Genomic DNA, 26497 nt, shown 5'->3' on the forward strand with positions numbered 1-26497 from the left:
GAAATTTCGACAGTTTATGTGGGTCAGTAGAGATAACATTTATCTTTCAAGATCAATAAGTGATGCTTCCTTTAAAATGAAATGCGACGCAAATAATTCTCTAACTGGTTTTTTCCCATCGATCGTTTATTATTGTCAAACATCAATTCTAAAAATTTGGTTAATAAAGTGTGGATTTTTTACAAAGAATAATTCTAGTGATTTTATCCAGATTTTTACGCTGTTCTGGTTTTTCTTATTTTGAGTAATTAGAACTGAAATTAATATTATTCAAATAGTTTATGTAATACGTCACATGTGGCGTTGGTCTTATCGAAACAGCTACGCTAAAAGCAATTAAAATTGTCATATTTCATGAAAGGCGATCGCTAAGTACACTGGAATAGCGTCAGATAAAAAGAGAATTTAAAGTGAGGAATCTTCAAGGTGTCATGAGTCAGCAAAGTATTGTTCCCGCTAAAAATGAGACGAAAATTCATTGAAGAGGATAGAATTCGATTAAAAGAAAATTATATTACACATCGATTTTTAATTTTTCATATCAGTCCTTTTTAATTGTTTTTGAATCTCCTTTTCGTTTCGGCCATTTCTTATTTTCCACTTTCTTTATTGTGTTCAGTATAAGATGAGAAATCTTGTTAAAAACTCTCTTCATTTTTAAAATAACAGCTCTGATGGAAGTTAAATCGAAGCATTTCTTTATATTTTTTGCATTTTGCCGATTTAGGCACCAATTTTTACTTCTCAAGTACATACGTATAGTAGTGTCAACAAGGAATTACTCCCTAGGATTTAGGGATATTCGTTACTAGGTTGCCATAAATTTGGTTAGGTTGGTGGCAATGTGGTTTCTCGTGACAAAAGATTTCGTAACTGCATATGTCAAAAACGTAAGGCAGCAGTTGCAAATGGCTAATTTCTCGCTAACTGATAGATGTTTTTTCGTTTCACAATCAGTTTTGGTTTCTGGCGGTGTATTTAGTTGGAATTGCGCAAAGAATCTCAATTGATAGTAACCAACCTTAAGCAGTCAAAATTACTTTTGAGCGCCCAGAAATGTGGTAGCAAGTTTTTAGATTGGTCCCGCAAGATGACACGTTTTTACAGAGACCTTTTTCATGCATGGCAACGCCGCTATCTAAATTGAGATAAATAAATGTCAAGAATTGTCAAACGTAAAACATTCAAATTTAAATTTTATTGAAAATGTTCAAATTGACCACCATTATGCTCAATGCATAAGTGAACCCTTCGAGCAACATCTCGACAAACTTTAGTGCACAAATCGGGGGTAAAAATTGTTCGGAAAACCTTAACTTATTCTTTTGAAAAAATTCAAAAATTGAATGTTGCAAGATTGAATAAATTTGGCTTTTCGAAAGTGCCATCTTGTGACACTGTGTAAAAGTTGCTACCACATTTCTGGGCGCATTGTAGTTACATACAAGATGAAAAACGTGATTTCTCTAAAAGTTCGAATCCTAGGGAATAATTTCTTATTGACATTACTTTAGGTACTACGTAATTTTTTTTTACACTTTGGTTTTTTCAACATTTGAACAATAATTCAAAAATGACTTATTCAATCAATTTAAAGTTGTGTTGTAACTAATTTATTATTATCTGGCTACGCTGTTTTTATTTAGAAATTTGTGTTGGGTATTTTTTAAATTTCACCTCAAAGTTGGCGTTGAAGAGTCCATTGTGAACGCACCACTCGTCAGTCTGCAGAGTAAAACACAAACAACACAAAAAGTGAGGTTAGATTTAAATGATCAACAGGTTACTCAGTAATAGATATCGTGTGTTCCAATAAAAACTCACTCGCAGTAAGCCATGACTATAGAGATAGATAGACTGGTCATGTCGATTTTAGGATCATTGGAAGTAGTTCATTTGTTACTTACAAATTTTCATCATATTGTGAGTTGTGACAGATAACCTATAAATTTACTTTAGTAGTTCATTTCACATCTGGTCTAAGACATACTTCACTTTTGTCATGGCTTGCTGCGAGTGAGTTTTTTGTGGAACACACGATATTTCACTGCATTCTACCAAGAAAACCAATCGGCAACGTTGTGTACTTACATTTGTTTTCACCAAGTTAATTCAACAAGTGGTGGTGATTTGGTTTTGGCATGTCCTATATGTGTATACGTGAGCGGCAAAAGTATGGAATAAATCCATTAAAAATTAAACAAAATTAAAAAAAAAAAATGTTTGGTCGAGTCAATTTTAGTTTATAAAAATACATGTTTTAGTATGGATGGTATTTAACTGTTTACCAAATTTACCAAATTTATTCATGCAAAAATTTACTTTCGTTACCCAAAAATACTAAATGCTCACCAAAATTAAGACCATACATAATCCTAGAGCGATAACCAGATATTGACATCCTGCTAGTTTCTTATATTATTTGCTACTAAAAATAACTTTTGTTGCCTAAAAATGCTATATGTTCACCAAATTGTATTCCATATTTAATTCTGAAATGATAACCAGATAATTTTAATTTTTGTTAGTGTCTTATATTTATGCAGTAAAAAAAACTCTTTGCCTCACAAAAATACTAAATGTTTACTATATTACCCCTCTCATACAGAGTGTAAGAGCAAGTAAGAACTCGTTGAAAAAAGTTTTGAATAATTCTTAAGATGATACAATAACCCTTCTAACTTTGGTCAATACAGCAACCGCATTCCTTACCTTATAATTTTCAGATCAAAGCGTTGCTAAGATATGTACAAAAATATGCCTAGGTTGATATCAGTTCGAATTATCCGTATCCAAGGTTACAAAACAATAATCAAGCCCAATTGCCGTCTCTTTTTGAACAAACATTGCAAAAATTAAATATTTTTTTACTCCGCGATAACGTTACTTTTATAAAACAATTTTTTGCATCATTATTTTCTCACGATAAATAAAATAAACGGCAAACATTCCTAATTTCTATTTGAAGAAAATTTGATGCAAACTCTACACCTTCAGTATCTTTGTAAGGAATTTTATATTGTATATCAATTGTAATTAGGTCTCCTCTCAATAAGGACACAGAATGCAAAAGAATTTCGCAATCCAGTATCAGTCAACGTTTTTTCGAAAACTGCACAGCTCCACATTAGCGGAAAGTCAAAAAATTTTTGTGTACAATTAACTTGATGTTTTAAATTTGGAATGCTCTGACCAACTAATAATGATAGCAACCGTCAAACAAACGATGTAACTTCTAATTTTGTAAGGTTTGGTTGCAATTTTGGGAGAATTACTGGTGTTTAATAAAAGAAAGAAGAGAAAACAAAAATAAGTTCCGAAATTGATGAAGATGATCTGCCTTTGGATGTATTAGAAACAGCAGTCTTCTAGCCTTCTAGACAATATGAATCTGCTTAGAAGGATTTCATGAATTGGTGTGGCTCTAAGAAATTAAAGAGTGTCTGAAAGTGTGATACTGGCCAATTTGGAATGTAAAGCTAAGAAATTGCGAAATAGTGACCTTTTCTTTAATCAAAAATTGCTGAAGGTAAAAGTCTTTTTTGTTCTAAATTGTATAGTCCGGATAAAATAAATGTGAATCCTGACTTTATTAAGTCAAATTATTTAACATGTTCAAATCAAAATGTAAAGAAAACAATAACAAAGATTTATGATGGGAAACAGATGGTTATCCACCACCAAAGTTGCAAGTAGAATTTCGAAAACTCGCTGTATTTATATACCTGCCCCTTTTCGAGAACGACCTACCATAAATCTTTATTATCGTTATCATGTTATTAAATAATTTGACTTAATAAAGTCAGGATTCACATTTATTTTGTCCGGACTATAAATCCAGTGAACAAAAAACAGTCCCTTTGACAACCGATTTACAGCTGGTTGCAAAAAAACGGGAACTGTCAGAATAAAATTGACACATTTTTACAATTTTGCCATAGTGTGAAACCTTCTTACGAGAGATAGGTTAGAATTAACGTCAAAATTCAATGACATTTTTTAAAATTATTTGATAGGTCTTGTCAAGTAGACAATTAATTGACAAACGGACAAAATCAAATTTACATTAGGAACATTGTCGTTCCCCGATTTTTTTGCAACCAACTGTAGGTCATAAAATGTCTACATTTTTTATCAGTTTTCGAAAAAGTGTTTTTTTTGAGCAAGTGCTTAATATAAATGGATAGCGTGAATATTTATATTTGCGTAACGTGAGCGTTCCAAATTTGGTGAACATTTAGTAAAATCGGTAAACAAATAGCATTTAGAGTGCAAGCAACAGTAAAACAATATGAAACATTGCTATTTTGGTGACGCTGTTCTCATTTTCCAAAATATCATTATTTGGTGTCCACTAAGAATTTTTGATGTTAATTTAATTTTTTGGAGGACAGCGCTAGGGGTGTATAATTTAATTTGGTGAACATTATATTAATACCCTTTTAGTATCAAGTAAAATTCTAAGCAGTCATTTGTTTTTCTTGATTCTGATAGCCCTTTTAATTGTCTAAACGACAGTATAAAAATTTTGTTATCTTACATAAATTTATCTTATAAACTAAAATTGACCTGTCCAAAGATTTTTTTGAAAATTTTTATTTTTTATTTTTAAGGACTTTATTCCATACTTTTGCCGCTCACTGTATGTGTATTCCAGCGCGAAAACTAGGTTTCAGGCTCGACGCGAAGTCGAGGGCCTGATTATTTTAAGCGCTGGAAAATACGTACCGTATACAACATTTGTTTAAGACTTTTCGCCTAACCGAATGTTTTATTTTGCAGTGCAGATTTTTATGAAATAACAAATGTCAAACTTTTTGATATACAGAGCTGTCAACCTGATATGTATTTGTATTTTCTCTGTTTGATTATGATTATTTATTAGTCAATAAAAATGAAAGGAACATATTTATTGGAAAAATAATATGTAGATATGTTTTGGTTCGGAAAGGCTATAATCTCTTTAATTCAACTCGCAACACTTTTTTGGTGCTGCAAAAAATTTAACAATAAAAAATCCACAATTGAAAGGGAATTCAGAACAACAAAATTAAATCCGTGGTTTACAAAAGTGTACACAAAAAAAATTTGCCACATAAAAACTCGCTGAAATCTTGTACAGTTTTTAAAATTATTCTTTAACGCTTTATTCCACAAACATGATTCAAATTCTTTTGGTACCAGTCAGTGATGTTGTTGACGTAATGAGTGGTTAAATCAGCCCAAATAGGGTAAAACTGCACGAACCTTAATAAAGTGCAGCGACGTCTTCAGCATTCATTTAAATATGTAGTACGTATTCTTTATTGATAGTTTGTTAGTCGCAAAGGTTCTGCTGCCTTGAATTTTCAGATTTCTTTTTTTTTCATTTTTATCTTCTTAAAATTTGTACAAATAAAAACGTCTTCTCCTCGAAGCTATTGAAAGTTACTTTTGATATAAATTTCATTTTATTATTACACGAATATTATCAAATTTTGTTAAGGAATTCGTATGTAATTTTCTTGCACGCACACCATTTTAATCGAAAGTTACGTCGTTATCTGCTATGAAGTAAAAATTTATTCTTAACTGGTAAATTTGTTTCGTGCGCACTTTTTGTTAAATATGAACCACCCAAAATGGGAGAGATTAATTTGCTGATTCAATTGTCGGATAGATATTTTTGATGCATTAATTAAATTAAATTTAAGTTCAATTCCATAGAAAACCAAACTCAACTCAAAAAAAGATGTTACACTCGCAAAACACAACTGACATTTGTCATATAAGGCATCATCCCTTTTTAATATCTGTTCACGTTGGAATGAACGAACATCAGTGGTGCAAATGACTGACCTGTTGCTATGACAACTCATATGAAAGTTAATGCCAAATGTGTGCGATCTGCACCACTGATGTTCATTCCAACGTAAACAGATATTAGTTATATGTATCTTCTTTCATCAAAAAGTCATAGTCCACTTGATGAACTTTTCATTTGAACGCCCGTTATGTCGCCATTAACAAAAATATGGGTGTTCATTTAAATTTATCCTCAAAGTAATAGGCGTTGAAGATTCGATTGTGAACTCATCACGGATTACAGATCATGCATCAGCTGTTGAAATCAAACCTCACTTTTTGCGTTGCTTGTGTTCTTACTCTGCAGGTTGACGAGTGGTGCGTTCACAATCGATTCTTAAACGCCACTTTGAGGATAAATTTAAATGAACACACGATATATCTCCTTGTCTAGAATTTATTTTCTTTGCTGAAGTCGGGGAATATTATTTTTTTAAAGGAAGCATTTGCGATAATTTAATTTTTGCCCCGCTTTCCGCTTGCTAGCCTTTTTTAAATGGCAATCGCCATTCTTTTGCAAAGTTGGATAGATTCACGTACCATTTGAATTGATAGTTCCTGAGATATAAACGTTTGAAGGTGAAAATATGGTGGCAGTGAAATTCTAATTTCACACCGAAATTTCCACTTTTTTTTAAATCACAAAATTGTTGAATTTCGTTGCTTCAAAATCAGCAGTCATTTTGATATCAACAAACGAAAACAAAAAATTACAAAGACGCATGCATGTTTCTGAAACTATAAAAAAAATCGAAATCAGCAGTGCATAATTAAGGATTGCTAGAAAGGAATTTGGTGACTGGCCTGTACGGTCTTCCGATCTCACTTCTTTAGATTTTTTTTTGGGTTATATCAAAGAAAGGCTTAGAGCAGATACGATTGGGCAACTGAAAGAAGAATCCGGAATGAAATGAGGTCAATCTTCAAAATATTCGTTCTGAACAGTTTCAATCGTTTCAAAAACGATTACCCTACTGCCAAGAATAAAATAGAAATCAATTTGAACAGTTACTTTGGTTGTTTGTTTATGTTTGAAGAGGGATTTCTAATTTCAAAAATATGAATTATTGTGACGTTCTCTAATTTGTCGTTTAGTTTGTTGATATCAAAATTACTTTGCTGATATTGTAATGATCAGAATTCAGCTATAGGTAAGGATGGTAAAATTGGAATTTCACTTCCATCCTGTTTTCACCTTTAAAAATCGATATTAAAGGTCATACATGCTACGCGGCCATAAATCAGAATTTGATAATCTATCTAAATCTGCGAAAAATTACGACGCGAAACGGAAAGGGGCGGGAAAATGAAAATGATCGAGAAATGTTTCTTTAAAATATTTCCATTATTCTAAACTCTTGGCTTAAAATGCACAATTTGCAATTTTTTTAAATTCAGAGATCAACCAACAATTAATTTTTATTTGATGGCTTTAAATTCTACCTAGTCATCAAAAAGCAAGATATATTAATGGCTTTCAAGAATATTTAGATTTTTGAAAATTAAGAAGAATTGACTTAACATAAGCAATTATGGTAATTTTTGCAAAAAAAAAACACTGGCCACAATCTCGTTCCACAAACATAATTTTTCCGTTTGTTTTTATTCATAATCTCATAAATTGGCTCCTATTTATATTAACAAATATATTTTTTTTTCCAGTGGGGGCATCAAGTTCAGTGATTTAAGCGAAGAGGAAGGTGAGTACCAAACGCTTTGAGATTGTTCTGTGTACGCATTAGTACGAAAAGTCGAGTTTGTAACTAACCCACTAATCTGTTTCAAAGTGTAAACTTCAAGTTAATTCTGTTGGATTACAAAGAAATTTCGTCAAATGAGCCCAACCTCCCATTCTATTTCCGAATGTGATTAGATTGGATGGGGCCCAGTTAGAAAGTACGAATTTAATTTTAATTTTATCCGTTGCTATAAACAAATTACTGTCTGTTTTCATTCTACAATTCAATCCCTGCGTCATTTGGTTCGTCGCACAAAACGAAGAACGTTTAAGTAATTTCCCTAGATAAGAATACTCCATAGTAAGTTCCAAACTAAAAGTAGGTACTCGTAATTGCTATTTGTGACGTCAGTGTCAACCAATTTATTGAACGTAAATAACAACAGAACGCGGTGGAAGTGTCAAGAACAAAATTTACAATGTAGTTCATGCCGCCAAGTGTCCTTTTGGCCCAAGGAATAATTTTTTCGCTTATTTTAGCGAATCAATCACGAGTCACTGCTTGCGTCAGTTTAAAACCTGTCTGCTGATAATAATGTTTTGACGCATTTGCACGCCTGGGATGTGCCCCCAGCACCACACACTAAAGGATTACGTAATTAAATATTCAGAGATGATCATCATCGGAGGTCGTTCACAGCTTTTAGTAGCTTTTTTCCTCGATCACGTGCCAGATATTTCCGATGTAACACTTGCGCCCCCCCTTGATTTATCTCCAGACCGATTTTTTGGCAAGGCGGCGTCGTTAACCGGAAAATTCAGGAAAATTGCTTGCATGCGACGTCTGGAGTCGTAATTCTGCTTGAGATTTTTAAAAGGGGACAGATTTATGACGGATAAGTTTCCGTTCGGTAATTGTGTCGAGTTCAATATCTGAATCCTTGACCTCGACGAGGTCGTTCGCGACCGCGAAGTTACTTCGCTTTTGTACAGAAACAATGCACAATGTCGGGGGGTTGTAGGGTTTCGGTGCATCCGTCGAGGGATTAGGGGGTGGTGAAGCCCACGTGCGTCGTTTTGCTGCGGCGGTAACTGCGGGAGTTATTAATTCCGACGGAAATTTTTCCGTAGTTAATAATAAAATCATTAAACATGGGCTGTTGCGTAGTGCGTGTAATAGATAAAACATAAAATATCAACGGGGACAAGAGGCGCTTTATCGTTTTCTCATATTTTTGCGATACGACCTTGTCGGAATTAAAAAGGATTTTTCCAGGCGAAACGGAAATGATTAGCGAAAGATCTGCGTTTTAGACTCGGTTGTCTTGTCTGTGTCACAATTAAAAAATGCTTATGTAATGAGTGTTTACTAGTGCGTTATTTTTAAGTGCATTTTTTCGAATGTATTTTTATTTGGAAATGCGTTTAAAAATAAGTTTTGTTGTGGAACACCCTCTTTTGGGGTTTCACCTTGAGCCAAATTAGACTCCTCATTGAGGTAGGTGGGTTAAGTGCAGCGGAAATCGATGGCCGTATTTCATCATCCACCGTGTTGGAGTGGTAGAAAATCCGGTCAAAAACATCAATTGGGTTTTGTTGTTGTTGTTGTGAAAAAAGCAAGGATTTGGTTTGACCTGTTTTTGGTTTTTGTTGGGTGTGTTGTGAGGAGGGAGGGGGGAAGTCTTTTATTATTTTGTTTTTTAAATAACGATTGACGTGCGTTTCTGAGACGAGTAAACACCTCTAAACAATCACATGCTCTGGTGAATTCTTGGCCTCGGTGTAAAACAGTGACGTAGCAGTTTATCTTTTATAGAAATATTGTTACAGGATAATGGTGGTTTTTGCAGCGTCACTTTGTGCAATTCGAGAGGTGATACGTTATCATGAAGTGTTGAATGCAAGCGAAATTTTTTCGCAAACTTGCATTTTGGGAGGGAGGAATGCAATGCAAAAAGTGGCGTGGTGATCGCTTTTGTTTCAGTTAACCTATGGGGTAGACAGGTAGGGTAGCTTTATCTGCTGTCAAACCATAGAAGATAATGGTCAGATGTTATTTATTCATGCAACAAGCAGTGGTGTGAATTACATATTTCTATTGCTCTATTATTCTTTTCGGAACTAAGCAGCGAGAGCTTTCCTGGAATTCCTAGATAGTGCTGCACGATGGTTTTAACTTCAAATTATTGATTTTATTTTATGATCAAAGTGAGGTTAACTATCTGAAAGAAATACCAAAACATACCAAATGATCTGCGCTTTTAAAAGACAACCGCTGCTTGTTTGACGACAATTCTTTTCGAATAGAGATACAGTCGGAACGTTATAGATATGGATTGGGGACTTGTCGTTAAGTTGGCACTACCAGCAAAAGTAACTAGGCGCGCCAATAAGGTTATTGGAATTTATGACAGATTTCACTAATGTACAGTTCAATCATAAGTTTTAAGCGACCTTGAGTTTGACAATCCATATCCAAAACGTTTCGAGTATACCTATTTTGTAGAATTGTTTTGAAAAGCAGGCATTTGTTTGGAGTAATGTTTGCGGACTTTTTGTTTGAATTAAATATCATTAATTCATTACTATACTTCCACAAATACCATCATATTAGCCGCCCAATCGTTAATATGTAGATCCTAACTAATATGATAATCTTTCTGAAATTGTATATTTTGTAGGCAGCTTTAAAGCTTTCCAAGGGTTTATGCAAAAACATTTTTTTTTACTTTGTTGAAACCTGAAAACATTTTACAGGATATCCTTAAGAACTAAGGCCCGGTTGTATAAAGCTTAGTTAACATCGTGTCAGTTAACAACGCGTCAAGTCGGAAATCCGCCCGTTTGATTGCCTGATTCAAATAAAATGTTAAATATCCTCCAATCAGATCGCTTGACATTATGTTAACTTTAACAACGACTTGACATCGCTTTATGCAACCGGGCCTAAGGGGGTCATTCACGAAACTCGGTAAGGCTCGATAAGGCATTGCAAATTCAAAACCATGACAACCAACATTGTTGAAGCATTGTATTTGCCGTTTCGTTAACGATTTGCAAATTTGCAAAGTTTCGTTAATCTCCCCCTAAATCTGTTTAAATATACACATGTAGATATGTATTTTAAAAGTTGCTTATCTTCACTTTGTGTTTTTCTCTCGCACGAGGTGTGCCGATCAGATTCAAATTCGGGTGTCAAAGCAACAATAATTTCGTCTCGCAACCGTTTCTTTACAAGTTTTCCTGTGTATACTGATTTTGTCAGTGGGATTCAGGACCGGTAATTAAAAATGGCTACCACATAACTTTTTTTATCCCGAAACTATTTTTTACTTATTTACGACCATTATCAGAGCACATGCTTTGATAAATCATGGTATTAATTGTGTTTTTACCCAAATCAAGGGACCTACATTGAGAGATTAAACAAATTATCGTTAAATAAAACATACTATTTTTCTATTGGCTGGTTCAAGATGTTCGTTATAAAATCTCTCCTGCTTTCCTAGTTTTCTTTAAAATGCCGTGATTTTTTTTGAGACGCCTTCGTCCTAAATCTTTTGTTCGATACCGCACTAATCTGTATCCATAGTTACTAGTGGGTGAAGATTTCTCTTTCGCTCATCGTTTTTCGCTCACTGTCTTTCATTCATTGTTTTTCGCTCACTGGTTTTCATTCACTCGTAAATTTTTCCAATTCTTTGTGATGACGTAATTTTGATTTTTTTGGCAACATTTGGTACCTCTCTGGGCACTTGCCGCTTCCAGGACATCATCAGGAACATATAACTCTTTGTCATCCATTTCCACAATTTCCACAACGTGCACACAGCTACTTTATTGACGTTACAGAACTTTGTTTGTTTTGTATTTTTTTTCCATAGCAACGTCCAAAAATGTGGTTTATTTTGATTTAAGATTTTGAATACGAAGTTACAGACTCACTTTCTAAGGGGGTATCGAATAAAACCAAATACAGCACTCGAGTGTAAGGCCGCTTTCGTTCACTTGAATTGCATCGTCCACACGTCTCCGCTTCGTCGAAAACACGCAATTCGCGTGAACGAAAGCTTTGCCTTCCTTACCCTTACTATAAATAACTATTTCACGTAGCCTTCTTTAGCATTATTTTGTGATTTTGAGTTCCGTTTTTATTAGAAACACGACTTTTGTTGATTCTTATGTTTCTCTCTACAATACCTAACTAAAGATTTTCCAAGTACATATTCCATTTTTTTAAAACTACATAATTTCGCAGCTCCAAATCATGATTCATTTTTTCTTGATTGTTTTTCCGGTTAGTATATGTTAGGCGGCCACATCTGGTGGCAGTCTTTTTACCTATTGAATCTCACTGGAATTAAACATTTTCTTATTAGCCAATCAAATTACATATTCACAAGGAAAATTTGTTCTTTGTAGTGTTACCACCGGCCCTCGAGGTGTGATCGGGGCCGGTGTCGTTTTGTTGGCCGATGCCTCTGCTCCGTCGGAAGGACCGATTCGTCCCGTCTCTCGATGCGTTCTTCCTTTGAAGAAGATCGCCATCTCGTAGTCCAGCTCACTTTTACCAGAGCCAGGCTCTGAAAAGAGCCGCAGTCTCGTTTTTTGGGGAGAGGAGTGAAATGACACGACGCTTTTTTGGGTGTGAAAAACCAACTGACGTTTCTCGGCCTGCGCCGCCTATTTTTTAGAGAAGTTGGGACTAAGCTCTCCTAACAAAACCGGACGCAAACGGTGCCCGGTGACAGTAGAAATAGTGGCTTTTCACTTGTTTTTTTTTTCTTGAGATCGTAACAGACAATTCAGACAGACATTTGGTGCGATTCTGTTTTAAAATTTACCAGTATTGCTATAAAAGAAGGTTGCATGTAGTTGCTATGATATGAAGCTGTTGATTGGTTTGATCTATGCAAAATCAATGTTGTTCAATAACAATGTTGCTAAATTTTGCAACAGAATCGCACTAATTATGTAGTAACACAAGTTCTTCATTTCATATAACGCACATTAATTTACATTTTATCTTAAATATTTATTGTCTTTTAGTAGAAAATATGTGTAGAAAGAATTTACATAATATGTAATAGCAAGGAACATTTGCGTTTTCATAAATTTTCCAATGTATGCTAGTTAAGCTATCTTCCAAGTAATAAAAATGTGATCTCAGCAGTAGCATAAATTTGCAGACGTGTTTTTCGGGATTGTGTAATTTTTCCAACTTATTCTGCTTTGTATGCCTAAATTCTCTCGGAATTTGATTTATAAAATTACAAATTCTCTACGAATAATGAAACATAAAAGCAGTCATTTGTATTGTTATCTCCCTTTCGAATAACGTGATTGGCCAGATTGTGGGAACAAAAAAGAATAACCCTGCCATTGTGCTAATGTGTTTTTTTAATTCATCATAATATAAGTTTTAATGTGATTGATGTTGGTTGACATCATGTTAATTTACATAATCCTTTTCCTTTTGGAGGTCCATCAGATGGAATTGAATTAATTATCGACCATCTTCGTATTAAAAAATTATGACAACGCAAATTCTGAAATGTTGAGAGCATCGATGAAGTAATTGTGGATTTTTTTTTTACAAGAAAAATTATTGTTATATTTTTTTTTTATCAGGAACCAATACATACTTTTCAGCAATTTTCCGTGATAAAATTTCACATAAATGACATAAAGTGCAACTTCTCGTATCTCCCTCCCATTTGACGTCAAGTAATGTTGCTTCCCTGGATACAAAGTATGAGAAACAAAGTCTAGACTTATATGAAATGTTTTCTGCAGTACTTTTTTTTTTTTATCTAAGAGTCATAATTTTAAGAGATAAGTGAGAGCAAGTCTGATTTACGGCTGAGACAAAGGGAGATGAGTTTGATAGAATGACGTGTGATAAGTAAAGTGGCACTTTAGTTCGATTCGACAAATACCAAATCACTTTGATTGAAATAATTGCTGTTCAAACAACCAAGATATATTTTTTTTTTGTAAATATGAATTATTAAATTTTATATTAACTTAAACTTTCCATTTGATCTTATAGTCTCGTATCAAGTTTCATTTTTTAACATTTACATGTTATTGGGAAATAAAGACGCTATTATTATAAAAAGGGGGGACGGCATCGAGGCCGGATTTATTTATCATTGCGGATATTCTTATCAAGTAATGATAATTCCTTTGCAGTACTATTTTTATATTTCCATTTATTTTTGCTATACGCCTACTTTTAACACTACGTTCAGAAAATGGATGTTTATGAGTACATAATTTTATTAAAGAGAATTGTTACATTGGAGATACACTATTACAACAGCCGCTGGAAAACATCATCGAAATGATAAAATAACAATAGTGAATGAGAGTGTTTGCATTTCAATTGGATTTTCACATAACTAGTGAAACTGTTGCCGCGTACTATTTTAAGAGATTTCCACATCCGCTCTATTATAATAGATCTCGAAAAGATGTTTTGGCAACTCGCATCCTTGTTTGGATCGCAACGATTCTAATGTTATGTCATTTTAATTATCTGTGTGGGACTGGTCGGATAATACAATGAAGCTTAATAAAGCTCGATTTGAATAACAGATCAATAGCTTCGAAACGTTCTTTGTGTTGTCGAATGCAAGCTCGATTTTCAGGCGTGTTGTGCCAACAGCCGGTGCTGAATTAGAAATATTGTTTTTAAAAGATGGTAATACTCTGTAGTCGGTGTCATTTTGAGATTCTGCAACTTTACCATTAATCTATTATTTTATGGGGCACATTCCCCAAGATATTTGTAAAATCCTCTTGTACCACTAATAATACAGGGTGTCGCGAAATTAACGTATTCCAAGTCGGGGGTCTTGTTGAGAAAAATCTCGGGAATCCCGAAAAAATAAAATAAAAAATATAAGGGGGGGGGGGGGTGTCTTTACAAACATATATGGGTCTGAAGGTTCAAACTTTTCATCATGTTTTCTTCAAATAAAAAATATCAATGGTTGACATTCATTTTGAAATATGGTGAGGATGATTATGTAAAATATTAAAATATAAATGAAAAGACATTTCTTGAAAAAACAGCTTTATCTCGAAAAAATTAAAGTTTTATTTTTCCAATTTTTGCTCAAAAGGGAAGTACAACATAGCTAGAATATTAATCAGGTACTTTTGAACAAATATTGGCAACTTTTTTCAAAGTGACAGCAATTTTTTTTTAAACATTTTTACTTGGTCAACAGGATGTCCCCTACTAAGCCCCGAACTCGGAATACGATAATTTTAAGACTGTATAATGAAAATTTTGCGGGACGTGATAAAGATGTACCTAATTTCGAAATTTGGATTGAATGCTCACAGAATGAGTATTTTTTTTTTTATAATTGCATATTCTGTAATAGCTTTATTCATAAACACCATTTACGTTGTTTTGGCATAAGGAAAGGCCATGATTTATTTTTTTAACGTTGGACACACTGTCTGATTTCCGTCACTAAAGTGCCTGACATGGGGACCTATCAACATAACGTGTTGCTGAATTTCCCGTGATGTCTGACTATTCTTCTATTGCAAACTAGTAAAACTGACAACAATGCACTAGACATTGATGCTATTTATAACCTGAAACTTAGAAAAATATAACCTAATTCAGCAGACAGCTGTGACATTTTTTAGATTTCTATTAAAACAAATGTTTAAAAAATATTAAGAGTAACGTGCAATCTAGAAAAAGAAAGAGTTACGATTATAATTCAGTTGGCAGCCCTAGTTATATTGCTGTTGCCAAAGAAACATATTTAAGTCGTCTAACTTCTAATAGAAACTTGCCGGTTGTCAAATACAGCAATATTTAAACTCGCGCTGCCACACTATGTCCTTCTGGATTTATTTTCATGCTTTTATGATGTGGTTGATTTGATATGATATTGAAGGATTTTACATCTCAAACGTTTTAATTAAAAATCTAAATGACAATCTAAAAATAACTTGAAAATGAATTTCAACACTAGATTTTTATATGCTTCACACTTTTGCTTGTAAGAAAAAGAATAGATTGCTTTATGACACTTGACTATTGAAATAAAATCGCTAATTTGTTTTTTCTACCAAAAAACTTGTGATCAAGTAGCCTGGTACTTGCTTTTGTTTCGGTGGATGTCAAAAGTCATTTATTCACACGCACACAATGGTGCGAATTAATTCTTTTGTAAAAAATAGTTCTTTTTAGAACAAACCAACGAGAGTTTTTCATGCGACATGGTGGTTATTTTGAGTTAGTGATTTAATTTACATTAAAATAATGATCAAAGTGTGGTTATGTATCTGAAGGAAATGTCAAAGCAGACTAACCGAAAACACGACCTGCGTTTGTAAAAGAGATAAAACCAGGGCTCCCTTGATCACATATTTTTGAACGCTCGCTAGCACCCGGTTAAGAATATTTTTGGGGGATTAGAGCACTTTTGAATTGAAATATGATTTTTTTTTTTTGTTATTGAAGGTCATCAAAGTGACTTGGTTGTATTTATAATCTTTGCCAGATTTCAAAAATTTAAAAATACATGCTCATCTTTTTTTATCCTTTAAATAAAGCGAATTATTGTTATCATTGTGGGTTTGCGCAAATATAGATGTCATTATTAGTTTAACACAAACATGACCTGGAATTTTCAGAAGACGTAGGAACTGAAGCAAGCAAAATTGCTTTACTAGTGATGGTGAAAAAAATAATGTGAAAAAAAAAGAATCGCATTTAAGCGTAACTGGAATAAAAAAGAAAATTTTTCCTTTTCTTCCCACTTGCTGTAGAAACCAAATTAGAAGGAAAAAATATTTTACTCCCCTATTTTTTGAATTTTCCGGATCTGGAGTTTCAATTATAGTATATAACGGTATTAGGCCGATATGAGTTATATAACAGATGAGGTTGAGATATTGTAAAATCGAGGCGGAGCCGAGATTTTATAATCAACCGAGTCTGTTATATCCATATCGGCCTTATGTTGTTTTATAGTTTTCTTTATACCAATAATACTTAACATTTAACGATGATTTATTTGTAAGACTGACATTTCTCTTTACTTCAAAAATTAAATTTAGTTCTCATTTGTGCCGTAACCGTAGCAACGGCAGCAAAAATAACAGCCTCGGTCTGATAATTTTGAATAACGGCCTAGTCTGTTATAGGTGTCATATCAATCAAGCATTGAGTACTGATAAATCCTAATAACAGTATGGTATAAAGAAAATGCAAATAACAGTGTTTTAAATTTTTATATTAATAAGTAGGTAGTAGATTGTTAATGTAGTAGATTGTTAACGTTATTTACGTTGAGTTGAACATTTCAAGGTCAAATAATTTTATTTTTTGACTGTGTAATTATGTTTTGTAAATAGTGACATGCAGCTAACCAACATAATGTGCTCAATCCAACGTGAACGGTATTTACGTGCATGTCAGTATTAGCAAAACATAATTAGAGCCAAAAAATAAAATTATTGACCTTGAAATGTTCAACTCAACGTGAATAACGTACGTATATAACAATTCATCACTTTACAATTATTCATCACAACGACAGCCACCGAATATGCCCATCATCAGTACAACTTTCTGAAGGATCCACTCTTGGTCCGCCGCTTCTAGTAAAAACTTGCAAACATCGTTTGCTGATTGTTGAACCTGTACCATTTATTATGTTAAAACAACTAATAGCGTATTAAAAAACCTCTTATCTGGATACCTGGAGATGTCAACGTTTTGAAATACAAACATTGTACTCTTCAACATTGAATATCACAACCCCACTGATGCTGCTCCTTCCCTTATTTCATTTTCGTCTTTTCCCTTGATCCGTTTCTCGGTCTGCCATTGTGTAATAGATATTTATGCATTAAGGGAGATATGAACATGATTTTTCCCTGAGGTTGACGTGGTTATAATCCGAGGGCTTTTGGCCCGAGGAATTATAAGTCAACCGAGGGGAAAACATGAATATCTCCCGTGGTGCATACAATATTTTATTTTTTAGTCTCTGTACTTGAAAGTTAAAATTTTATTAAAAATATTTAGCAGGGAAGATTGCTTGAATATGTGGTTGCTATAGTTTCGTTCTCATGAGTTTGTTGTCAACAATGTGGAGGGCGAAAAAATTTGACAAATCCCAAGGGAGATATGAGTTGTTTTTCACAATCTGTATCTATGACGAAAAGAAACAATATCGTGTTATTAAAAAATAAATACATATTTCCAATTCTTTCTGGTATCGTAATTTTGATTTCGTAGGCACCATTTTTTTCCATAGCAACAGATCTCTCCGAAAATGTGATATATTTGATTTTATTTAAAATTGTGAATATAAAGTTACAGACTCATTTTCCAAGGAGGTATCTTAGGTATCGAACAAAACCAAATACAGCACTCGAGAGTAAGGCCGCTTTTGTTCACTTGAATTGCATCGTCCACTCCGCTGCGAGTCGTGGCCGAACATGCAATTCGCGTGAACAAAAGCTTTATCTTCCTCTCTCGTAGTGTAAATAACTAATAAAGAAATTTAAAATTCAGACTCATTTTCATAAGCGATGTTGGAAAAAATAGTATACATAATTCGTGATCAAAGTGCCATTTTTCAACTCGCAATACTATCCTCACTCGCTGGAACTCGAGATTATATCATGTATTGCTCGTGGCACTTTCATCACTTAGGTATAGTGTAATACATATACTCTAGTCAGAAATATTTGAGGGTCTTTGAGGTTGTTCGATCATTAGTTCAAGACAAAAAGTGGGCTTGTTTACGAACCACCTGTAGAGTGTTCCGTTTGAGGTGTTAAAAATATTCGGTCAATGCAGAAGGAAAATTGAATATTTTCGGCCATTTTTCCAAGCTGCACAGTCAAAGATTAAACTCGTAAAATAACTGGAATTTTGCCATCGTAAATGTAAAATCTTCAACGTGTAAATAAGTCATCGAACTCTTCGACGGCACGACATGAGTGATCTAAAAATGCTGCATTTTTGTGGGAGGCAATCGTCGGATAGAAACCCGTTAACGTGGAAGGCCTCTTATATTTTTAAAATTTATTTATATAACTCAATAAACTGGTCGCTTCCGTTTGTTTCTCGTTAATGTAAATTCGTATGATGAGGAGGTCAGTTTCTTAAAGATTCAAAGAACTTGGCCGCAACCCAAAATCGGGAACTTATTTTAAGATAACCTAACGGCAAATCGTTTAAAGTTCAACTCCGGGAGACACAAATACTGTCTAGCCAAAACTAAAATGATCCTAAAACAAGAATTCCGCATAGGCAGACAACGTGGTTTGGAAAAACAGTCACATTAGCAACTTAGCGATATCGATAAAAGAAAACCGGGTTGTTATTGTTATCGTTTGCTTCCCAGAATTTTCAGATTTCTTTTTTCCTTTTTATTATCATTTGAAGGTGTACAGTGTAGGACGTGGTGCACTTGATGCAAACAAGTAATTAAAGTCGGTTGACGATTATTTAAACGCGAGAAATTAACTTCCTGACAAAAGTTCGTTCCAGAATTGCTTTGGCACTCTTTCAAAAATTTAGGGTTTTACTACAGGTTTCCACCATCATGCTATGAAAAAAGTGTCGGAATTATTACAGTTATAACAGTTTTCGGCTGCCAAAATGTCCACAGAATGTCTTCCAAAAGCGCGAACAAGAATTAACAATAAAAATTTTAGTTTATGGTTTACCCACATAATGGACATTTTTATACTCCTATGCTTTAATTGATTTATTAGACATTTACTCTCTGTACTTTAATGAGATTCATTAACCACACAACCAATAGAAATGCAACATTACGGCAATATGCGGTCAATATCAAATATTGCCATGAGCATCCGACAGATTTAAAATTTATCAATTTTGACAGTTCGTAGTTAGAAAAAAATAGTGTCTGCAACTCACATTTAATTGCTATTAAAACGCCTACGGTTCGTGCTGTAATTCTCATACTCGTGTCCTAATAGCCATCATTAAATGCTTGTTGCATAATATACTAGTATCGTGCGTTCATTTAAATTTATCCTCAAAGTAGGCGTTGAAGACTCGATTTTGAACGCACTGTACGGATAAAGGATCACAGATCAGCTGTTTAAATCTACGCTTTTACACGAGTGGTGCGTTCTTAATCGACTCTCCAACGCCAACTTTGAGGATAAATTTAAATGAACGCACGATATAACAAACACAAAACTACATCTTGAATTGTGTGTGTATGTGAATTCTGTTGTTAATAGTAGTTTATTTAATGGGTTCGTGTGTAAATTTACACAAGAACGAGTTGAATACAACGTTTTTTTGTTCGAAGAGCCCCTTAAAGGCTCCAAATCGCTTAAAATCTTTAAAATTAGCTTGACGTTTCGTTTTGACAAGTTGTGACATTTATCAAAATCCGCTCACACAGGAGAAATTTCTCAAATTCTGACAGTGTCGAACAAAAAAGAATTTCCAGTACCTATGAAAGAATACCGATAAGGGCTGATTTTTTGAATAAAAATAATATTTGACAAGTTTTTTATGACAAATCTTATTTTTTTTTTGGCATAGAAGGTTTTTCCCACTAGTAAATACAGTAGTTAATTAAAGAAATAGAAAAACACTAATGTATTTTTAAAGCGTTTTAAATGAAGCAGCGAAAAAATAAACACATGACATTAAAATAGTTTGTCAATATGAAATTGCGATCTGTGCAATTAAGGCAGGAATGATAACCTTTTTTGGAGTTATTTAATATGTATTTATGGGTATGTTGTAGGAAAATATGGATTTTAGAGTTGTGTTTTTTGAATAACGCAATAGTCGTCGATTGCGCATACTGAACATGGCTTATAACTTTTAAATTTCAATTAGGTTGCATTTGTGTAAATCTTTGTATATAGCGAAAATCATATAATATGTACTACGTATTTTGCATGAGAACTAATTAGTGCTTTAGAAGTTGTAAATATATGTACTTAGATAATTTTTAAAGAAAATATTAGATATACAGGGGTATACGATTAATAATGGGCCTAACAACGTACCGACGCAACCAAATATACATATTTCTCAAACGAGTAGATATCAATTTGTCGTTACGTGACATCTGTCATGTATTTGTATTTAAATAAAAATAACCTAAAAAAATAGATTAATTTAGATGTCAGCTTCATGTCAAATTAAAAAAAAAAAGAACCAACAATGTTTAATTTTTTTTAAATAAATATAAGTGATCCCCGAAGTTTCTCAAAATGTATAACTGATTGCTTTTCAATTTTTGTAAGGCCCATTATTACTGGTGAATAACCCTGTATCTTGAAAAAAGACACGTAAAAAGGAAGCGAAAATCCGGAAAGAAAAGATTGTGTAAACTAGAGTGTACTGTGTTTTCAATTTGGTTGTAGGTCGTAAAATTTTATGGTACTTTAAGTTAAAGATCTTGTGGGGCTTATAAATCCTAGTTTACCACTAGCAGGTAATATTTTAAGCAGGGTTGTATTGTACATTTTGTATATTTGCATTGTACGGAAAACGGCACGCGCCGCTTCCCAACCTTTTCAAACCCAAACATTGTGCCTGTTAGTCCCTCATAATATGTAATAAAATTTTACGACCTACAACCAAATTGAGAATACAATAGTAAATTTATTTAGATACAACAGCAAGTGGCTGAAAATACTTGCACTAAAACAAAAAAAAGTAGAAGACATTTGTATGAAAGTGCAAAGTTAAGATAACTCCAACTGGCCCTAGATTCGCAAGAATTTTGAGGCTGAAAATTAATTTTGGATGTTCCAAGTTATTTCAGTTTAAGCAAGTCACAGATCTTGACAGCAGCTACATTTATTACAACGAAGATTTTCCACAATATTTCTACAATTTAATCCAAAAGTTTGTCAGACAAGTGTTTCTGTATACTTGTTGGAGAAAAATATGCTTTGTATTTTTGTATTTAAATTGTGGAAAAGATTGAAAGTTAGCAATGGCTTAAATCTTTTTTATACCTCACATACTAGTCGTGCCCAGTACAGACCAATTGAAAATTTATTTGTGTATATTAGTTTGCACATATGAATATAAATTACGTAATAGTTATTTCCCTACCGAAAGGATAAAAGACTGTTGCACGCGGCAAGTTGTCGATCACGGTTTTGGCTTCGATTCATTACTGTCAGAGAGCAACAAAAAAATTTTGTGTTTCATAATTTGAAATCCTCCCTGCTCAATATGAAAGATTTAAAATGACAATTATTCCAAGTATAAAAATAGGATTTAAGGTTAAGGATTTATGCCCTCGCGCCTTTGAATCTCGAGGGCACCGATCTTGGCGCTCGGGCTATAATAATAGTCTTCACAACCTTGGTTAATAATATACTAATTTGTTTAGTAATCAGAGAGAAGTCTTTCGTTATGTGACGTTTTGAAACAAACAAATTACAATAGGTCATTTTAGAAACATCGTTGAACTAAAGATTTTCGAACGTTTCTACAATGAAAGAAAACAATAAATTAGTTTCGTTTTTTTTGCGTTGAACGATAATCAAAAGCGGAAATAATCTAAGAATTGGAAATAATGATTTTCGATAAATATGACTCACGATGTTTCAAAAATGAGTGATTCAGTTGTAAATAAAATGCTTCTCGAAGTGTTTAAAGTCGCAGTTTAGAGTGTGATAAACAATGAGAGTGATGATCCCAGCATCTCGTCTTGTATTCGGAAGTTTGCTTGGTGCAACCACAGTAGCCCAGATTATTACAAGAAGAGTCTTAGAGCAAATACTAATTAAGTTCAATCAATGCAATGGTACTTAAAAAAGGATTAAAAAGCTATCGGAACCAGTACTTTATTTGGCTTTATTTAACAGTTTGAAACCTTTTACAGTGTGTATCAAAACGACCGCACCAACTACTTGTAATCGTATAAAGTAGTGAGAGGAACGTCAAAAAAATAACACAAATGTTCTCCTGCTGCTTTTTTGTTTCTTCTTATTTTTCGAAATTTTGATTTTTTTTGTTGACATATACCGGGTGTCCCATCACTTGTGTCCCGTAGGAAAATGACTTTAAAACTAAATTATATTTATATGAAGGTATTATGGATGCATAAATACTGTTCACCGCCACAAAAATTGGGTATTACTTTTTTGTTAAAATTAATTACCTAGGTACAGCAGGCAAAAAACTATCACTTTAAAAATTAAATTTTGTTTAATGCAGTTCAAATTTAGTATACGTTTTGAAAAAATGGTAGAGCAATAAAATCCGTGATTAGAATTTAATTAAAATGTTTTGATGTAAAGATATTTGGTTAAATTAATTTGGGCCGTTCTACTTTATGAAAATTTATTGCAGACGAAGATTTATGAGGGGTGCAGTGTGTTTGACGCCGTAACACAGGCAGGTACCGCTGGAACCCTCTTGAATGGTCTTCGTACCATAAATTGCGGACAAGAATAATACCCACAAACTTAACTTTGTCTTCCATAAATTTTTATAAAGTAGAAGGACCCAAATTAAATTAACCAAATATCTTTACATCAAAACATTTTAATTAAATTCTAATTACGGATTTTATTTCTCTATAACTATTTCATAACATATACTAAATTTGAACTGCATCGAACAAAATTTAATTTTTAAAGTGATAGTTTTTTGCTTGCTGTACCTAGGTAATTAATTTTAACAAAAAAGTAATACCCAATTTTTGTGGCGGTGAACAGTATTTATGCATCTATAATACCTTCATATAAATATAATTTAGTTTTAAAATCATTTTCCTACGGGACACAAGTGATGGGACACCCGGTACAAGCACATGAATAATTGACTAAGATTTATTCAAAAATTGTGTAACAAAAATTTTAAATTTCGTTTTTTAAAAAGGTAAACGGACTAAAAGAAAACTAATTTAATTAGTGAATGTTATTGCAATTGAACGAATACTCCGTCTAATGTACCTAATTGGAACAAAAACAATTTTTTTTCAACATTTTTGATTAAAATTTTCTAAATTTAACACGCTGTAACTTTTAATTGAAGCTGGGAAAAAAAATTTCCAATTTTTTTATATTCTTCTCCCTGTATTCTGTACAACTGCTAATAGTTGGTGCGTTCGTTTTGAATCACCCTGTATTGTGTGCCATCAATACTTAATTTTACTGAAGGCTACAGTTTCCATGCACACATTATGTTATGAATATATGTATGCACGAATATGTACAGTCGTTGACCAAAATAAAATAGGACAAAGTGTTACTTTAGGGGCCGATTTCAAGTCATGGTGGCAAATAGGTGGTGCAGCGCAAATGTGTAGCTATCTTTGTCCTACACATTAATTACCAATATGCGTCATCTTTCTCTCTAGAGCCGTTACCATGACAACAACAAGTGCGACCGTCGCAAGTCAACTTGAAATCAGCCTCATAGACAGTTTCACAATTCAAAAATTTGTGTAGTGTAACTGGGACGTATGTGTCGCAGATTACAACTTGATTTGAGTTGACGATTGATGTACAAAAAATTCACTATGTTCAGTTAAATGATTGTGAGTTTTTGAAAACTGTCGGTAAATTTGTTCATTTGTATTTGGTTCTCTAAAGTAGGAAAACGAACATAGATTTACGATTGTAAATTAAAACGTTTTATTCTTAAATTTATACCCATGAATAAACTAAAATAAATGCCAACAGAATTTTTTTTTTATGTTTAATACTTTTGTTTCCTAAGATATGGATTTCGCAAAAATATCGAATTACACAATCGAAATTTACTTTGTCCCATTTTATTTTGGTCAACGACTGTACATGATAAATAAAATGTTTGTTTTATTTAATTATTTTTTAAACTCACTACCTTCAAGATGACATTTCGTGACCGCAACAGTCAACCACGAACATCGATTTCGCGCACTAGTGTGACAAAATCATCCAAAAAAGCATTCGCCTTTTTGAGCATTCTAAAAATAATTTGACTTGATAATCATAAAATCTGGTTTCCAAAACCCCATTTCTCCAATTTGGATGTTGAAAATTTAGAAAGAGTGAAAATAAATTGCATCGACACTTTGGTAAGCGCATGGACAACCGCCAACGATTCACAAAGGGTACACGATTCGTGTCAAAAAATATTGTATAAACTCGCTCCTTCCTGGCTCGTAATAATGCGCTCGTGCGCGAAAAATGTCTTCTCGCACTTGGTTGGTAAATAACTATTGGATAACTAGTGTAATAAAATAATATACGGCAATGTTTTATATTTCCTTACTTACATTAGGATAACAAAGTTGACTTACTTTAACGATTATAGAAAAGTTATGTATACCTAGACTAATGTTTAATGTATCATTCAAACATAGAATGTAGTAACTTATCTACTATTTTTTGGTTGCTTTAATTAATATTTTCCCCGCCAGGTGTCATGGCAACAACTAGTGCAAAATTAAAATAATGGCATCGAGTAAACTACTGCTGTGATAGAGCATAATATTCATGTGTCATTATTATTTTGAAATGTCATAATTCGTATATGGGTTTTTTAATTAAAAATAAATAATAAATGATTTTTGGTAGGTAGTGAAAATTTGTATAATATGGAAAAAAATATCGTATCTTTCTGTACAGACTTGTTGAACATGATCTACTCGTATTTCATACATTGAGAAAATTGACAATTTCACACCCAAGAAAAAAGCGTAATTCCAAAATTTAACATTATATTTAAAATGTTTTAATCGTTACAACAAATTTGTCATTCGTAATAAATATCATTGATGCCAAGAAATAACTAAATTGTTAAAAAATGTGGCGTTTTCTTTGTAGTTGTAGAAAAAATTGTGTGCACAACTTGCTGGAAGGTGTTTTTCTGCCACTCGTGCGACATGTATCACTTTTCATGGTCATTACGTAAACTATCATTTGACCATCTTGTTAATGCTTAAAAACAATTCAGAAGTTATTCAGTAAGAATAGAAATTTTATTTGACGACGTGTTCCCTCGAAAGCCTCAAGTTGAAATCAGTTGAATAATCTTAAATGTTATCAAAGTACTCGTATATCAATGTAAATGTTAATCTGCACGTGATATCTATCAAATCCAGATCTTTTTCAACGATATTGAGAAATATTTCATTTCAATGAACGAACACTTCCTGTCAAATCGCAAACGTTTAAAAGTCTTAAATGTTATGAACTCTGTTGTTTTTGTAGTTGTAAATAATACAAAATTTGATTTTTCTACTCCAATGAATTTTTGTTTTAAAAAAGCCCCCTTTTTGATTTTTCCAATTATTATAACACTTTGAGTTCTTAGTAATGCTTTTAACGCTAAGAACAACAAATTTCTCAGAGTAGAGCGCTAACAAAATCCTTTCTTTTACGCCTCCAGTATATTAAAATGTAGAAAGATGTCTCATTTAATACTTCAGGAAGAAAAATTGTAGATTTTTCTTTCCTTTCATTCCTATTTCATGTAACAGAATTAGAATCAGTCTAATTGTGGACGTCTTGCGCCTACAAACGAAGTTTTAGAATAGATTTAGTCTATGGAATAGATGATAAAGTGCCGTCAATGTTAAATGTACACTCACCCATTCACACTACCGTTAAACCGTAAGGGAGAACAAGTCAGGACATGCGTTTCGCCCCCTTACGCATTTTTCCAGTTTTGTTGTGTTTTATTTTTGACATGACTCTAACTCAAGGAATGTGTCAGTTTTTTGTTCTTTTGCTGATTGTATATTTTTTCATCAAGCCCGTGGTCTTCGTGCGAAAATTCGTAGGAGCGAAGACGAAGCGCCCATTTCCAGTGAGGGTAAGATAATGTCGCTCCGCGATCCAACGTGCTCCGAGCCATTATTTTGTTAACATGTTGTTGGAGCTTTCGTGTTTCTCTTAACTCATCCGTCCATCATGCGATGTGTGTTCTTTTTTTCCATCCATCCATAAAACAAACGGAATTACATA

At 33.2% G+C, this 26497-nt stretch overlaps 1 protein-coding gene and 2 long non-coding RNA genes across 4 annotated transcripts in view; 2 read left to right on the forward strand and 1 right to left on the reverse strand.

The window, feature by feature from the left end:
- LOC138127003 (uncharacterized) overlaps positions 1-26497 on the reverse strand; it is a 171925-nt gene that overhangs the window by 91646 nt on the left and 53782 nt on the right. The gene's annotated exons all lie outside the window — the stretch shown is intronic.
- Positions 1-26497, forward strand: part of Ttd14 (TRPL translocation defect 14) — a 50365-nt gene that overhangs the window by 1406 nt on the left and 22462 nt on the right. The window contains exons 4-5 of one of the 2 annotated variants that reach the window (XM_069042827.1): positions 7507-7544; positions 26286-26345. In XM_069042827.1, coding sequence (XP_068898928.1) covers positions 7507-7544; positions 26286-26345 — 98 coding nt within the window. The remainder of the gene's footprint in view (positions 1-7506; positions 7545-26285; positions 26346-26497) is intronic. The other variant, XM_069042828.1, reaches the window with a different exon arrangement.
- On the forward strand, positions 7565-12704 carry LOC138127004 (uncharacterized). The gene is made up of 2 exons (XR_011158054.1): positions 7565-9526; positions 11945-12704. It is a non-coding gene; the product is annotated as an uncharacterized lncRNA (long non-coding RNA).

The sequence above is a fragment of the Tenebrio molitor genome, chromosome 3 (assembly GCF_963966145.1).
Source record: "Tenebrio molitor chromosome 3, icTenMoli1.1, whole genome shotgun sequence".
Classification (NCBI taxonomy): domain Eukaryota; kingdom Metazoa; phylum Arthropoda; class Insecta; order Coleoptera; family Tenebrionidae; genus Tenebrio; species Tenebrio molitor.